Source organism: Seriola dumerili, unplaced genomic scaffold (assembly GCF_002260705.1).
Source record: "Seriola dumerili isolate Sdu_G_001 unplaced genomic scaffold, Sdu_1.0 BDQW01000073.1, whole genome shotgun sequence".
Taxonomy (NCBI): domain Eukaryota; kingdom Metazoa; phylum Chordata; class Actinopteri; order Carangiformes; family Carangidae; genus Seriola; species Seriola dumerili.
This window is the reverse complement of record NW_019174328.1, coordinates 5,809,237-5,824,719: the sequence shown is the minus strand read 5'-3', so window position 1 is coordinate 5,824,719 and position 15,483 is coordinate 5,809,237. Positions and strand designations below refer to the sequence as shown.

The following is a 15,483-nucleotide window of genomic DNA, read 5'->3' as shown; positions in this document are numbered from 1 at the left end:
ATTAGGCTTGCATTTGCTTATCCACATAACCGCTGACAGGAGTGAAGCACCCCCATTTACGTTTCTGGTTTAATGTTGTAGCATTTGTTGTTTTCACACAGCTCTGAGTCGCCTGTCTCCACTGATGCTTGAGGGGTGCTCACTCATTTTACTACTCCTACTATATAGGAGCATCTGCTCAATATATAAAACTGTAAATCATTCTGTAACTAGGACAGCTTTTCATTATATTCACTTGCATTTCATGTCTCTTTGGCTTAAGGTCCACAGCCTTTCTTCATCAACCTCAAACTGTTTATAGTATGTGCTGGATAAAACACTTTAACATAAGACACCATAAAAATGGACAATATCATGTAGATGCTTTATATGCTGGAATAAAGAAAGTTCTGAATTGAGCAGAAGTAATCTGATGCACTCAACTGTCGTGCTTTGTCTATGACCTTGGTAACCTAGACAAGATTTAATTAAAACGTCTCAAGTCTCAAGACCAGCAGTCCAAGCCCATACTAAATATTCTACCATTTCAGATTCAAGCACAGTCTCCTAATGTCCATGGCATCTGTCCACTCTATCCATTCATTAGTAACATAATAGCAAAGTCCACATGCATGAAATTGTGTGCTAAGACAGTGGCACTTCCAATTAATCCTCAAAACATAACCTTACACAACAACAACCAGAATTTTGACTTACCTTATACACAGGGGTTACAAGTTAAGGAATTTAAATAAAGAAAAACCCAACATAAAGTGCCCTTATAAAGTGTTGGATCACCACCAGAACAGCTTGAATCCTTGAATCAATGAAACCGTGGCATTGATTCTACAAGTCTCTGAACTCTACTGGAGGGATGAACACCATTCTTCCAAAAGCCATTCTCTCATTTGGTGTTTTGATGCTGGTAGTGGAGAGCGCTATCTCACACATTGGTCCAAAATCTCCCATAGGTGTTCAATTGGGTTGAGATCTGGTGACTGTAAAGGCTATAGGATATGATTCACATAATTGTAATATTCATCAAACCATTCAGTGACCCCTAGTGAACCTTCCCTCTAAGGGTACAAGTGGACGCAAACCGTGCCAGCCAAATGCCCCGCCACTGCATAACAGACCCACCAGATCCCGTCACCGTAGGGGTCAAGAATCCAGGCCTGTACTGTTCTCTTGGTGCATGCCACACAAGCAGTCACCCACTTGTGGAAAGTATGGTGAAGGATGACTCATCTGACTGTATCACTTTTTTCCACATCTCTGTAGACCAGTGTCTATGGTTTTTGCATCACTCTCACATGTGCATTCATCTTTGTAATGAGGGGTTTATGCACTGCAACCCTACTATAATATCCCTCTTTATGTAATTGTCAACACACTGTTCTTGCTGACACAGCTTGATCACGTTGTTGCATTGACATTTTCAGTCACCTGAGGATGAGTTGACTGTTTTTGTTTATCCTTACCTATCACACCGATGCACAAGCATCACAGTCCTCAAATGTGCCATGTCAACCACATTTTCCATTCCTGTTTAATGACGTCTTTCCCATAGATCCAAATACAGGTGTCACTTTAGTCACTGGTTCCGTTGAAACACCGGCCTGTTGAGCCGTCTTTGTGACTGAAACTCCTGCCATCTGTGCCCCAACAATGAACCCTCTTTCAAAGTCACTTAGATCTTTTCCTCTTTCCTTCCTTTTGATACAGAATGAAAATGGACCGTGCCTGCTCAGCACTTTTATACCTACCACAGAGCATGATGGGATGTTAACTTCTTAATTGTACCACACAGTGCACCTGTGTGGAAGCTGTATACATTATGTTTCTCCACTTATTTATTCAGGTTTTTCTTGAATTTGTCACCCATCTGGTTTGACTACAGTATGCTGTGTTGTATCTAAATTAAAGGGGCACTCCACAGATTTTACCCATGGAATTTAGTTTACTTGTCATGAGGAGTACTAGTACTAGCCTGTAGAAACATTTGTATAATATCTTCTGTGGCTTTGGAGGAAAAATAACCCTGATGATGTCATCAGAGTTATCTTAGCTTAGACTTGAGACTTCAATTTAAAACACAAAGCGTGAGTTACAAACTGCAGCTGTGAAGTTTGTAAGAATTTAGAAAGCACGGGAGGTCTACTGAAAGAGTGGCAAGAGTAGGAAATCAGTATTTTTGGAGCTTAACCCATGCTAGAGACTAAAATTCACGATATCTCGGCCTCTGCTGCTTCAATTGACCATTCTGTTCATAATGTGTGTCTTATGAATTCCCCTGGCATATGGTAGAGCATTACTAAAGTGCAGGGCTGCTCTTTTAAGCAATTGCCTATCCAGAGCTGCTACCTGTAGAACTGTGAAATACATGCTTGAAGTGAGGAGATAAGTTCTCAGTCCGTTTACCTGCTGGTTGAATTGTAGATATTTCATTGGTGTTGGATGTTGAAGCCATCAAAGGTAGCATAATAGTATTTAAATGTTAATTAAAAGAAAGTACCAAGGCCACATTGCAAGAAAGAGAGAGCTGCAACTCATTCAGAAGGCATATGCAACTTGAGTCATGGAGTTATCCACGAGTCTGAGGCCACATGTTTAGTAAACGATCAGGATTGCTTGTTCAAAAGTTGTTATCATCATTCAAAATTCAAACATGAAATTTTTATTAAAATTTTTAAAGTTCTGCGCTCAGGTGTTATTGATCCTGCAGGAGGAGTGGATTTGTTGGACTGCCCTAAATTTTGGGGAACAAGTGCGTAAACAAAAGCTATTAAGATTGTTATTTTTTTCTTCTTGTTTAAAGCTGCCATGGCATTGCCAAGGCAACTCCTGCTGAAGCCCCAGTCACTGGAATTGTGGTGACTCTGGTTTGGACAAAGAGGTGATTCACAGCAGGATTATTGTACATGTGAGCCAGGCTGGGAGGGAGCTTAATTCTTTCCTGCATGCCTCTTGCATGTTCCTTTGTTCGGCCTACAAGCCTATTCATTATAACACAATATAATGGTCAAAAACTATTGTTTATAATATTTCAGTAATGCTGCCCAGTGTCTGAATGGTTTTCTTAAAAGGTGCACTTTTACATGCTTATGCAGACATCAGTCATTCTCACAATGAAAACAATGAAAATCATTTGTGACACAGAAAGCTAGTACACTTGGTTTTATTTTTTTGATTTAGACTGAGTTATGTCAACCTGTTTCCACCACCTTAACCTGGTAAAACTGCAGTATATTTGTTATTTTCATAACATTATCTAGCATTGCTGTGTAACTTTAAACATACCAACATGCAATAGTGACTGCATGTGTGTCATTTTAGCTTTAAGAAGGCTGGATTAAATTCTGGGCAAAAGCAAAAGTAAAACAGGAAACGCAGATTTTCTTTAAAACTAAGAATGCAGTGAGGTGAATTGTTGGTGTGAAAATAATATACAAACCGAAAATAGCAAGGTGCGGATGGTAGCGAGCTTTGCCTGTAATTTCAGTTGTGTGTTGGCTGTTAATCTTATCTGCTTTTACATCATCTCTGCATCAGCTCTGAGTTATGCTAATTATTAGTTATTAGCAGCTGTGGAAGAAGTAGTCAGATGCTTTGAAATAGCAATACTCCAGTAAAAATGCGGCCCTTTATTCCAAATATACAAGTACTATAAGAAAAATGTACTTAAAATATCAAAAGTAAAAGTACTCATTATGCAGAGTGAATCCTGTCAGATGTTATGTTTTTGCTTATTGATTTCTTATTACTGACACATTCAAATATAAGCATTTAGTACATGTACAAGTACATGCAGAACAAATTCCTACTCATTGCTATGCTGGAGTTTCATCAATAGTAGTGTGTCATTATATAAAGTGATCATATAAGTGCCTGCACACCCCAAGTCCACCCACACATACTTATGATGCTGAAGTGAACCTCTTCTCAGGTCAGTGTGGGCGTGTACAGAATGTGCTTGATTGACATCTCCCTAACCCTTCTTTTCATTTAGTTGTTCCTGCCACATTATGATTTTAATTAGTGCATAGACTTTGACAAAATTACTTAATCCCCTGCATAGCTACACCTAACTCACACCATAACATGTCTGATGAAGATCATCTGGAAATGACAATCTGAACAATTGCAGGCTGTAAACAGACACGAGACTCATCGTGATAATATTGTTACTACTCTATGGCCATGCAAATTTGTATGCCGGAGTTCGGCAAGCGGGAACTTGTGACTTGTGAATCAGCTGGAGCCGGTCGCACTGGAAACGTTGAATGTGACAGTCACATTGGCAGTGAGTGAGAGGCAGGAGAAATCTTTGCAGAGACTGGTGCAAGTGTGAAACGGCCTGTGGTCTGTTGAACAAATGACCAGCGATTCCTTGAGCCCCTCCCTGATGACAGATATAAAATGAGGCCATACACTATTGTGAATTACAATCCACGGTTTACACATAGTACGCCACAACTGTTCCATCAGTGCTTTTTTTTATTTTTTTTTTATCCTGCAGCTTTAACCTTTTGATGGTTGCCAGGAAATGCCTTTTTTACTGAGCTTTGGAATAAAAATGCTATAGTCACTCAGGCTGTCCAAGAAATGCTCTATAAGCAGCAGCTTATTTTCAACTAGCACTCTGTGGAGTTGGCTGTTAAATTTTTCATGACCTGAGAGTCTTTGTTGAACAGAAACGGATCTCATTCTGCTGTTGCCAGTGTCACTCCAGTATATTTTGTTTTGGTAAAGCTGGAATGATTTCAAAGCTCTGACTGAATGTGGCAGCCTCGCCTGTTTTGTTCCTCGGACTAGAAAGGCTTAAATACTGAGTAGGCTTTGGATCACTTGTAATCAGTGAGGTGCTAGTACTGTTTAAATTGTCTGTGATTTAAGAGCCAGGGCAGACGCACTTTATGGCCAACAAACCTGCTGCGCCATCAGCTCTGGCACTTGTTTTAGTTGGTTCCTTTGAGGTGAGGGAAAAGGCTTTTATAGCATGAATAAATTTCAGTGTTATCTCATGTGATAGCTGTGCATGTTAGACTGATATCCAAGTAGATCATCCTTTTAATTACTACACGTACCTTTTTTTTTCTTCTCTCAGATGTGATGCATTTAATCCAAGTCAAGCTACAGTTTTTTGGACAGTTTAGGTTTGTTTCTTTCCATGCCAGCTGCAGGTGCGTTTTGTCACCCTGTGCCAAGTCACATTTGTATGTGTTTAATCAAGCACGTGTGCCTGGAGAGTATTTTCCACATCACTGGCATGAGGTGAATAGCCAGAAAGCTGGTCTTGATTGTACTACTCCTATTACCATTTCATTGACTTTAGCATGCAGTAACAGAATTGGCACCTGAGGCTTTTGATAGATACTGCTCTGCTCTTTTTATGACAGAATCTTAGGTGAGAGCAGCCCTTGTTAGGTGCATGGTGTTATTTGGAGATGGCGGAAAGGATGTTACACTTCCCACAGGCACAGAAATTCCAGTTCTCTGACCTTAGTCATCTTGATTGGTTGATTTTTTTTATTTTTTTGGGTGTGGGGGGAAACTGTCTGTCGCTCAGTGCCAGCAGGAGCAATGAAAATAAGAAGTAGCCAATGTTTTGCTGCAGACAGCTGTAGGCGAAATGGCAATCCAATCCAAAGAATGGAATCTTCTTTCATAGTTTTAGCTGAATGCGGGGAGGCGGGGCATTATCAGTGGAAACAACAATCCCTCCTCTATTTGTGTTGGCATGTGAGCGTGACGAATGTAAATCTGGCCACAGTAGTGAGTTATCACCCCTGCCTTGTTAAGTTGGCGTGGTTTGGCAGCCACAGCTGTCAAGATAACCCAAGCTGCCCTTTCTAACTCACTGGTGGGACTCCTCTTTTCAGTAGAAGGAATGAACAGGCTTAGAGTCCTGGAAGCAAAGGGAGACAAGGACCAGTATGAAAGAGGAGCTGGAACAGCGGTTTACACAGCGGCAGTCCAGCTTTGTGTTGCGGCCATGACTGCCAAGAGCGTTGGTTAGCCGGTCGAAATGGCTGCTGCGTCATGTAAACCTGGTCTGGCGAGGGCAGCTAGTGCTGAGGCCAGACTGCGCTAAAGACTAATGAGGTGTTTATCTGAGAGGCAGGGAGGCTGAAGTGCGCTGGACCCTGCTCCTGAGTCCCATCTGTCAGAATCCCAGAGACGGTGGAGATGAGGCACCCTGTCGTGGCTTGACTGTGATGAGCTCATGGCCCTCTTAACACAGAGGATGCAATTTGTCGACCTGTTAACAAACACGTTTGTGTACTGTTTTTTGTATTTGTAGTCAGTTTGAGTTAGGTTTTCAATGGATTAGTGTTTGTGTAGTGCACAGAGCTCCACATCAGCAGGAGTTAAGTGTACAAAGACTTTTCACAGCACAAGATAAAATGGGAACAATGAAGAAAACAGAGAATCCCAACAATTCTTTTTCCACAGAGCTGGGCTGGATTACGGTTGGCAAGAAACCATACTTATTTTTAGTACTGAGCTCTGTAGCTACTTCTACTTTTTGATATCAGTTGGAGGATCCTAGTTGCAAGGCAGCCAGACTCTGGTTGTCCTGCATCATAATTTGGCAGACAGTGAATGTAGTAGTAGTCGTCATCTGCCTATCCAGATAATCTTCACCTCTGTTGATGTTTCAAAATGAAATATTATCACATTCTTTAGTGTGTGGCCCAAAATTGCCAATATGCTTTATTTGTCTGTCAGATAGGATTAATGAGGGATATGAAACCCTTGTGTTTTTAATCATATTGCTATTCCACCCATTACTCCAGTTTATCAGGAAGGGCATCATTTTGCCCCTGCATGTGCAGGGAATTTAATGTCCTTAATGTTACAGTGTGTGTAGTAGAGAGAGGAGTGTCGGTGTGAACAGCCTCTATCTTCACGTTCACATGCAGTATCCAGTCAGTGGATTGGATACTGTGCGAGAGGTGTCTTGCACTTGCAAAATGTTGCTGAAATAGAGGTAAATAAGCTATTTGTCTTTTTTTCCCCTCCAGAGCTACTTTGCTTCTGCTGATACACTCCATCAATGTGGAACTCCTCTATAAAACTGTTGGCTGCTGTTTATAGTTTTTTTTTTTTTTTTTTTTTTCATGCCACTCACGGGTTAGCTCCTGTGCAATAAGACATTAGGAACAGTTTTCAAGTGTTTGCACGAAGGGGGTAGGTCATTTTTGACAGCTGGCGTACCCCCTGGGTTACAATAAATAAAGGACCTGACTTGGATAAGGAGTTGTGAAGTTGATAAAACCAGCCACAGGAGCGGACTGCTTTTTGGCAAACAAAAATGTTAAACCTGCAAACAGTTAAAGCACGACAAACGTCTCGTATTCACACGTGGACTTTTCAGTCCTTCAAGTTGTTTGGTCATGGCACAAGTATGTGCCACGAAGGCCTACAGCAGCTGGTGTCAGTGATTAGTTCCCCCTCACTGATCTGAGTGCTGCTCAACGCTGGTGTTGTTTTTAGTTGGAATGGCAACCTGCACACTCTTTGCCCTCCTTGTGGGAACAGTGAGCAGATATTATGAATGTAGACACGGCCCCTAAGATTTGTGATTGTAAAAAAAAAAAAAGAGTTGACATATTTTAGTGAGTCTTACAAGTAACAAACTCTCATCTCTCTGTAGTGAGTTTTGTAGATAATCTGATGTTGAATTGTTAAGGAGCTTATTCATTGCACTGGGCATTACTACATTTCATTCATTTATCCAGAAAGTAAGAATATGTGTTTTCTTGTTCAGCGCACTGCAAAAAAAACTGTAGTTTAGCACATGAGAGGAGGAGCTGAAGTTTTCCTCAACTAACACTTGATTTAAAACCTGCAGTCAGAAGTCTGGGCCAAGTGCACATATGACATATTGCAGCTGGTCTTGATGTGTCCTGTCAGCAGGAAGTGTGGCCCACTTTGGCTCTTATTCTAGAAAGATGTCTAAATATACCACTGTTAGATTAGGTTTTCTCTCCAGCCTCAGTAAAAACCTCTCAGTAAATTCATCTCTGCACTACATGAACCTCAAACATCGTCTGCCCTCACCCACACACTGAAAGTCTGTTTTCTCTGTGTACCCTACCCTCTGCAAATCTGTTCTTGAGGGTGGGGGGGTTGATAAACATCCAATGATGACACAAGATGGTGCTATGTGTTTCGGATAGCTTCTTCTTTGTAGTCATCAAAGCAGTAGTGAAGTGGCCTTTTTGTTTGCTCCCTCAGAGGCTTGTTTTCCAATACCCAGAGCAGATGGTATGTGTTTTCCATGGATGAATCACTGAGCCGGGTGGGTTTTGCGTAGCTGGCCTAGACGATGTGAAGCTTGTATGTGTGTCCTCCTACTTTAGCTCTTGAGAATACACCTGTGTCAGTAAAATACATATATATATACACATATATATGTATGTATGTATGTATAAAATAAAAAAGCTTTGAACTCACTGGTTTTGTGTTTTTGTTTTCTTTTATTTCCTCAGACTCTGGAGGAGCCCCCCTACTTGACAGTAGGGACTGATGTGAGTGCCAAGTACAGAGGGGCTTTCTGCGAGGCCAAGATTAAGACTGCCAAGAGGCTAGTCAAGGCCAAGGTAAGTGACATTTCAAAGTGCTCATGATCCAAAATTAAAAATTTATTGTCTGTCTGTATTATGTGTGAAGTGGAATGCAGCGGGGCCGGGGGCTCTTGTCTTTGTTTGATCACACAGCTCAGCTTTATTGTACGTCCGGAGTGGTTAGATCGGAAATGGCCACATTTCAAAGACACTGTCCAAAACATTCCTGTAGAGACCGGGCTGTTGGGATGATTAGAAGGTGTTCATATCAGAATAATTCAGAAAATGTGCTTTTAAATGATTTTATTGTCTCTCATGTTGCCAAAAATCCAGCTGTGTCACTCACATACTGGAGCACTACCAACAGGTTTAGGTTGTTAGTCCTGCTCATACAGTTAAAACACTGATCAGGGGCTCCAGCTGTGACAGTTGCAGGGTCTGGCTTATCCCACCAGGTACCCATCATGTCCTCAGGCGCCCCCCTTGCCCGCAGCGTCCACATTTCCCCATTGGTTTTATGCCTTGCTGATGAAGGCATTGCATGGTGCACGTAGTACAGTATCTCATTTCCCAGTGGGACCGGAGCATCTGGATAATACAATAGAGACAGATCGCTTGTCTCTCGTTCTGCTAGTGTGTGTGGGAGGAACAAAGATTGGATGCTGGCTTTTTCACTGAGTCAGTGCACTATAGTTCCCCCTGTAGAGACAAAAGAGCAGCGATGTTCTGCCATTCCGGCTCACCAGCTGAAATCATCAAATGATGTGCCGTTTTGTCTCATGGACAAACAACATGACAAAATATACCATGTGATGTTTTTAGTTTAAATAATATGGGCTAAAATGAAGCTAACAGGACAGTCTTGGCTCATAAATTAGTTACCATACTAATTGGCTGAGTGTGCGGTTTGTTTTTGAGTAGCTGTAATGTGAGTGTGAGCTCTGTTACACAAACGTTGAAACATGGCAATTATTCAGTTGTTGTTGTGAATCTTCCACTGTAATGAATTCCTCTTTAGATCTTTGCTTCATTAATCTCCGTCTGCTTGTTTAACAAAGTTGAAGGTTGCAGCATATGGGGCTCGTCTCTTTTGAGTGATTTTAAGACTGTGAAAAGATCTGTGTGATATTGTTAATTATGATGATGAGCTGTACAAGACGACCTGTAGAAAGTCGCTTACCACCATGTCGACATCGCTTACTGTGAAAGGTTCAGCACACTTATATTATGATCAGTCATGACTACCCTGTGGCAGAGTAACAAGCATTGTGTCAAAACATGAATGCTGCATGTCAGGCCCGAAATGCTACATGTTGATTGTGCAATTTTAGTAGGTTTTCCTGCAGAATGCCTGTGTTTATATTAAAAAAAAAAAAAAAAAATCTCTTAAATGAACATTGAAAAGTACAATTCTATTTTCGAAAGCAGATCTCTGTCTCCATGACACTAAATTTAAGGAATTCATTTAATGTTAATGATTAGAGCCTCTGCTGCTTCACCAGGTGACTTCAGATTCATTATTGTGGCAATGTTAATACTGAGTTAATGTTGTGTTTTCCAAAAGGCAGCAAGCAGCTGCACCTTTAAGTTTTCCATCCGTGGCAATGAATTCCAAATGCTTCCATATGTTATTTCTCAGATGGTTTAGTGTCATTATAATCCGCTGAGCTCACTTACTAGTTTCCTCCATTTTGCATGATGTGAAACTTTGAATTGGGTCAGATCATTACAAATCAAATATTATCTTTTTTTCATGCTCAAGCAGTAGTTCACTTTAAAGCAAATGGAGTAAATTGTGTTTTGAATTTTCAACTAGACAGTATGTGAAATCAGAGCAGGAGAAGGCTTCATTATGTGAGGTAGAAAGGAAACTGCAGTTGCTGTTTATTTTTGTCTGAGCTGTCACAAATGCAGTCGGTGCTTGTTGTTAGCTGGGGATCACGTCCTTTCACTGTTTATTGCCAGAGTACACCTCTGCTGTCAAATTTGCTTGAATAAATCAAGATTGCAGTTCACTTTACATCGCTGTATTAAATAAACAGAAACATAACAGTCCCGCGTTTTCAGATTGTAAAAATACTCAGTAACCATTTTGAATTTAGTCTAGTGAAACAACCTGCAGCTCAGTAATATTTTTAGGCTTTTCGTAAGAAGGAATCTTGTGATATAATGGGCTGTGAGCTCCCGATAAAAACCCATTTACATCACATAAATTTGCTTGACTACAGCCCTCTTTTATCAGAAATATGGTTTCATATCTTATTCCAATATTTGTTGTTAGGTCTAAGTGGTTGTACAGTTTGTGTGTACAGTTACAGACCCCTGCAGGAACCAAGCTCACAGTTAGGAGGTGTTGATGCTCTGTAGCTGGGTCTCTGGATAGCTAGAGTCACCCTCCCTCTGTGTGTGGAGCCTCCTGCCTGTCCCTGTGAGGAAAGGGATTCCTTTATTCCACCGGGCAGGAATGTCATTATCTCCATAACTGACGAAACGCTGCCTCCGGATGCTTTTTTATTCCTTTCTCTTCCCCTCTTATTTTATGACCCAACAATCCGGCGGCATCTTACAATATGTATTTCTTTCATTCATTGTCTTGATCCTGCCATCACAGCGAGACTTTGATTGGTGTTTCTGCTGTTGTTATACTTGAAACTGACTCGAGAGAGCGTCGTCTGAATTCGTTACCTGCGGGCTTGTTCTCTGAGATGGGGTGCTTAACATCTTTTTGTGCCCTTGTATAGTGGTTGAATTCTAAAGTAAATCACAGTCAATAAAAGTGAAGCCATTTCTCCATTATAATTATGTTACTATTTTACTAGCACACATTCTCAAAAATTACTTTAATTTCCCTCAGGAAAGAAAAAAGAAGCACATGAGCACTTTGATATATAAAGCAGGGAGGGGCATTTGTAATACTAAACAGCTTCTGTGCTCCTGGCATCTTTGACACTTTTCACACATGCTTCCTTGGAAAATCTGTGACACTAAATGGCTGCAAGTGTGTGTGTGTGTGTGTGTGTGTGCAAGTCTGCCTTGTGGTGTTTTCTGTCACTCAGTGTTGCCAGGTCGCCATGCAGATGCAAGATTACCACAGCGTGATCAGATTATGATCTACCATGGCTCACTCAGGGGAGGCTGCAGATGCAGAGAGAGAGGGGGGGATGGTCAGTTAGTGTAGCCCCAAACATTCACAACAGAAATCCACCACAGTTGGTTGCCAGCAGTCGCAGTGCAGTTGCTAGTTGGTGGTCACTCAGTGAACAATGCCAGAAATGAACCATAGTATTTAATATTGGCACACATGCCTGCTGCCTGATGACACCGAGAACTCTTTTACTCGCATGTTATCTCAAACCTGTAACAAACCCGTCTGGCTGAAAGAGTCCATCACTGTAATCAGTGTATCACAGTTATAAAGTCCAGCAGCGTTAGCAGGGACAGGCTTCCCCTGTGAAGTGGAAGATTGATGTGGCCCGGTCAGGCCTGTGGGGAATTGTTTGTTTATTCTCATTACTGATTCTCCTCCCCTGTTGCCTCCCCCTTCCACAGGTGACCTTTAAACCAGATCTATCCACAGCTGAGGTTCATGATGAAAACATCAAAGGACCCCTAAAGGTAAGGCAGGAAAGATGGCAGAGATTGATGTTGTCCTACAGTTAGATGGAGTTGTCATAACAGACGTATTGGCATTTATTACACTTAATTATATTGTTATTTGTAATTTTGTCTAAACTTCAAATGAAGTCACATTTATTTTATTTTAGTTCTGCTTAATTTTGTATCTAATCTAATCACCCCCTGCACTAACAGAGTGAATGCAGAAAAAGCTCAAGAGCACTGGTCAATGAAGCATTCGCTCTGCAATTTAATTTCAGTCAATAAGGGTTTTCGTAGCAGCAATATGGTCGCCTCGTTACTTGGAAAAAAAAAACATCATTAGGAAATAATAAAAGTTAGCATAGTGGCACGCCAGATAACAGCAGTGAATCTGTCCAACAGGTAGGTGCTGTTGTAGAGGTGAAGAATCAGGATGGAGTTTACCAGGAGGCCACAATCAACAAGCTGACCGATGCCAGTATATATACTGTCGGTAAGTCAACAACAAACCGCCTGCTCTTCCTCCTCTCTCATAGACTTGTGCTCTCCCTACAGATAGCTTGTAAAAACATGTTTGTGTACAAGGAAAATTCCAAAGGGTTTTCAGGGTTTGTGCTTTCCTTTGCTGAAGCATTATACTTTATGTTGTTGCAAGGACCATCTTCCATAGTTGATATCTCCCAGTGCACTGTTTGTTGTGGGGGTGTGTGTGGATGGGGGGCGTGGTGTTGTATGCTGTACAGGTTGTGAAGCCTCTTGAGGTAAATTTGTGATTTGTGATACTGGGCCATATAAATAGACTGTAACTTGCCAGCAGAAACACTGTGCTGAGCCTTACCTGCCCAGATTCATCAAACCATCAATCCAGACCATTTCTGTTGTTTATTTATTAAAATGTAAACTGCACAGACATTATGTTGCCATGTAAATATTTTCCAAAATACCCTCCAGTCCAAAGCAACTAACACTGAAGTAGGGGACAAACTAATAAAACCATTTAATAAAGAACAAATGATGAGTACTTTAAATGCAACAGTCCTGGTGAACAAAAAAGTTCATTGTTAATTGTTAATTTTTGTTTTGTTTGGGGTTTTTTTTTTTTTTTTGCAGTTTTTTTCTTCAGAATTTAACTTGAGCCAACTTTAGAGGTTGATTGGGCTATACCAGAAGACTGTTAGTCATGCCGCCACAGGGGGCTGTGGAGGGAAAGTTCCTGTGAATATCATTATCTCTGATGTCCATCACAAATAAACATCAATAAATCTGCTCAGGAATCATAGAATTAAGCTCCTCATTACTGCAGAATTGCCTGAATTGACATCACATTTTTCAGGTTTTCTTCAGTATCAAAGGATATCCATGGGCACAGTGCAAACGAGAACAGCTTATAGCAAATTCAGCATGCTTTTAGTGGTGCAGGTTAGCCAAAGTGTAAAGAAATATATGTTGTCCTCCCTGTTTACATTCCCTAAAACTCGCTGTTCTAAATCTTAGAGAATGATTATTCCCTCAAATATATATTTTTGACGGTAATAACTAGGGATGAACAATTAATTGCCACAACATACCATAAATGAAGCATTGTAGTGCTGCAGAGATGCCCTCAAGGGAACATGCTATTTTGATACATGACACAACAAAAATCACATCATCATCATTTTTATATTTATTTTTAGGTGAAAGTGAAAATACAAAAAATACCATTTCAACTGAAATTATGACTCATATCGCAATATCTGCCAAAATAATTGCAATAAGATTTTCTTGCTCAGAATGTCCCGTTCACATATACAGATGTTTTTAGTTTTGTTTGAAATGGGGACCCACAGCGGCAGACACTGAAAACCCCTGTGCTAGACTATGATATGTCACAAGTAAGCAGTGCTGGTAAATTCTGCATGCAGCGCTGCAGCTAATGATAATTTTAGCTGCGCCCCTGATCATTATTTATTATTTTTTTGAAATAATGGATCAATCGTTTGGTCTGTGAAATGTCGAAGAAAAAAAAAAATGAAAAATGCCGATCACAGTTCCCCAGAGCCCAAGGTGACATCCTCAAGTTGCTTGTTTTGTCAATAACATTTCAATCCTCAGAGATATTCAGTTTGCTATTACAAAGATTAAAGCAGCAAATAGTCATTTTTGAGAAGCTGGAACCAGCAAAGTTATGGAATTTTTTTTTTTTTTTTTTTTTGAAAAATGAAATTGAGTATTAAAACTGCTCTACTTTCAAGCGTACACAGTCACTGTGTTGGATAATCCAAAGCATTCAGTGTAGAGGCTGCCGCTCAGATCTGCAGTCTCTCAGCACCTGTTTGTTGCTTGCGAGTGCCCATGGGGGTTTCCCCTGTCTCGAAAACACTCGTCTTTTCATTCATCAGTGAAAAAAAAAAAACATAAGTCACCGCTGAAGGTACCTCAAGTGTTTTCCCCTCGTCGTTGTCGCCGATCACATTTGAGCAATGAGGAATGCAATTTAAGGATGTGCACACCTGGGTTAGTCTTTGGGAGCGATGTGGCTGCTCAAAGTGAAAGGAAGGTTCATTGAGTGCTTGTAATATGATTTATATTAATATTATTATCATTATATAAAGTGTTATTTGATGTGGGTGCTTATTGTAAACGTCTGTGGAGATTTAATATCAGTTTATGCATCAGATGCTTCCCCATGTCCCTTTATTTTTAGTCTCTGTCTCACAGAGGATCCTTGAAGCTCTAACAGAGCTGTGAGCCGCAGCGACTCTGTCACTGCCTGCTGGAGGTTCTATCTAAGCCTTAAAAGACGAGCATAATTTGTTTTTAACATATCATAAAGGGAGCAGACATTTTGTAACTGAGTGAGTGTGTGTGTGTGTGTGTTGGTGGACTCCTGGCCTACATACAGCAGCCTAATAGTTTCTCTCTCATCTCTGCAGTGTTTGACGATGGCGATGAGAAGACCCTGAGGCGTTCCTCTCTCTGCCTGAAAGGAGCGCGTCACTTTGCAGAGAGCGAGGCGAGTATTGTGCTGTCCTGCAGTTCTCGCAGCTTTCTAGGGAAACGGTTCTCATTTTATAGTTTTTATTTAGTCACCAGCAGTCTCACATCTCTACTCACTGTCCTCAAATTAAAATGCTGCTTATGAATGGCCCCATAGTAGCATTGAGCAGTTAGCTGTGAAATATTTCCAGGAAATGTAAATTGATATCACAGCAAAGTGCTGGGTGTATCCCTCTGTTTGTAACTGATGAAATCCCATGAAAGGAATTTCTTCAAGGTGTACTGTATAAATCTTTTGTCTTCCAATTTAGTGTCTGACAAGGTGGCACTGAGGTTCTTTGCTGTTGTTTGTCTC

At 40.8% G+C, this 15,483-nt stretch overlaps 1 protein-coding gene across 3 annotated transcripts in view; it reads left to right on the top strand.

Annotated features, from left to right (window-relative positions):
* Positions 1 to 15,483, top strand: part of arid4b (AT-rich interaction domain 4B) — a 42,342-nt gene that overhangs the window by 4,069 nt on the left and 22,790 nt on the right. For all 3 annotated transcript variants that reach the window (XM_022743701.1, XM_022743700.1, XM_022743699.1), the window contains exons 3-6: positions 8,478 to 8,588; positions 12,102 to 12,167; positions 12,552 to 12,642; positions 15,065 to 15,144. In XM_022743701.1, coding sequence (XP_022599422.1) covers positions 8,478 to 8,588; positions 12,102 to 12,167; positions 12,552 to 12,642; positions 15,065 to 15,144 — 348 coding nt within the window. The remainder of the gene's footprint in view (positions 1 to 8,477; positions 8,589 to 12,101; positions 12,168 to 12,551; positions 12,643 to 15,064; positions 15,145 to 15,483) is intronic.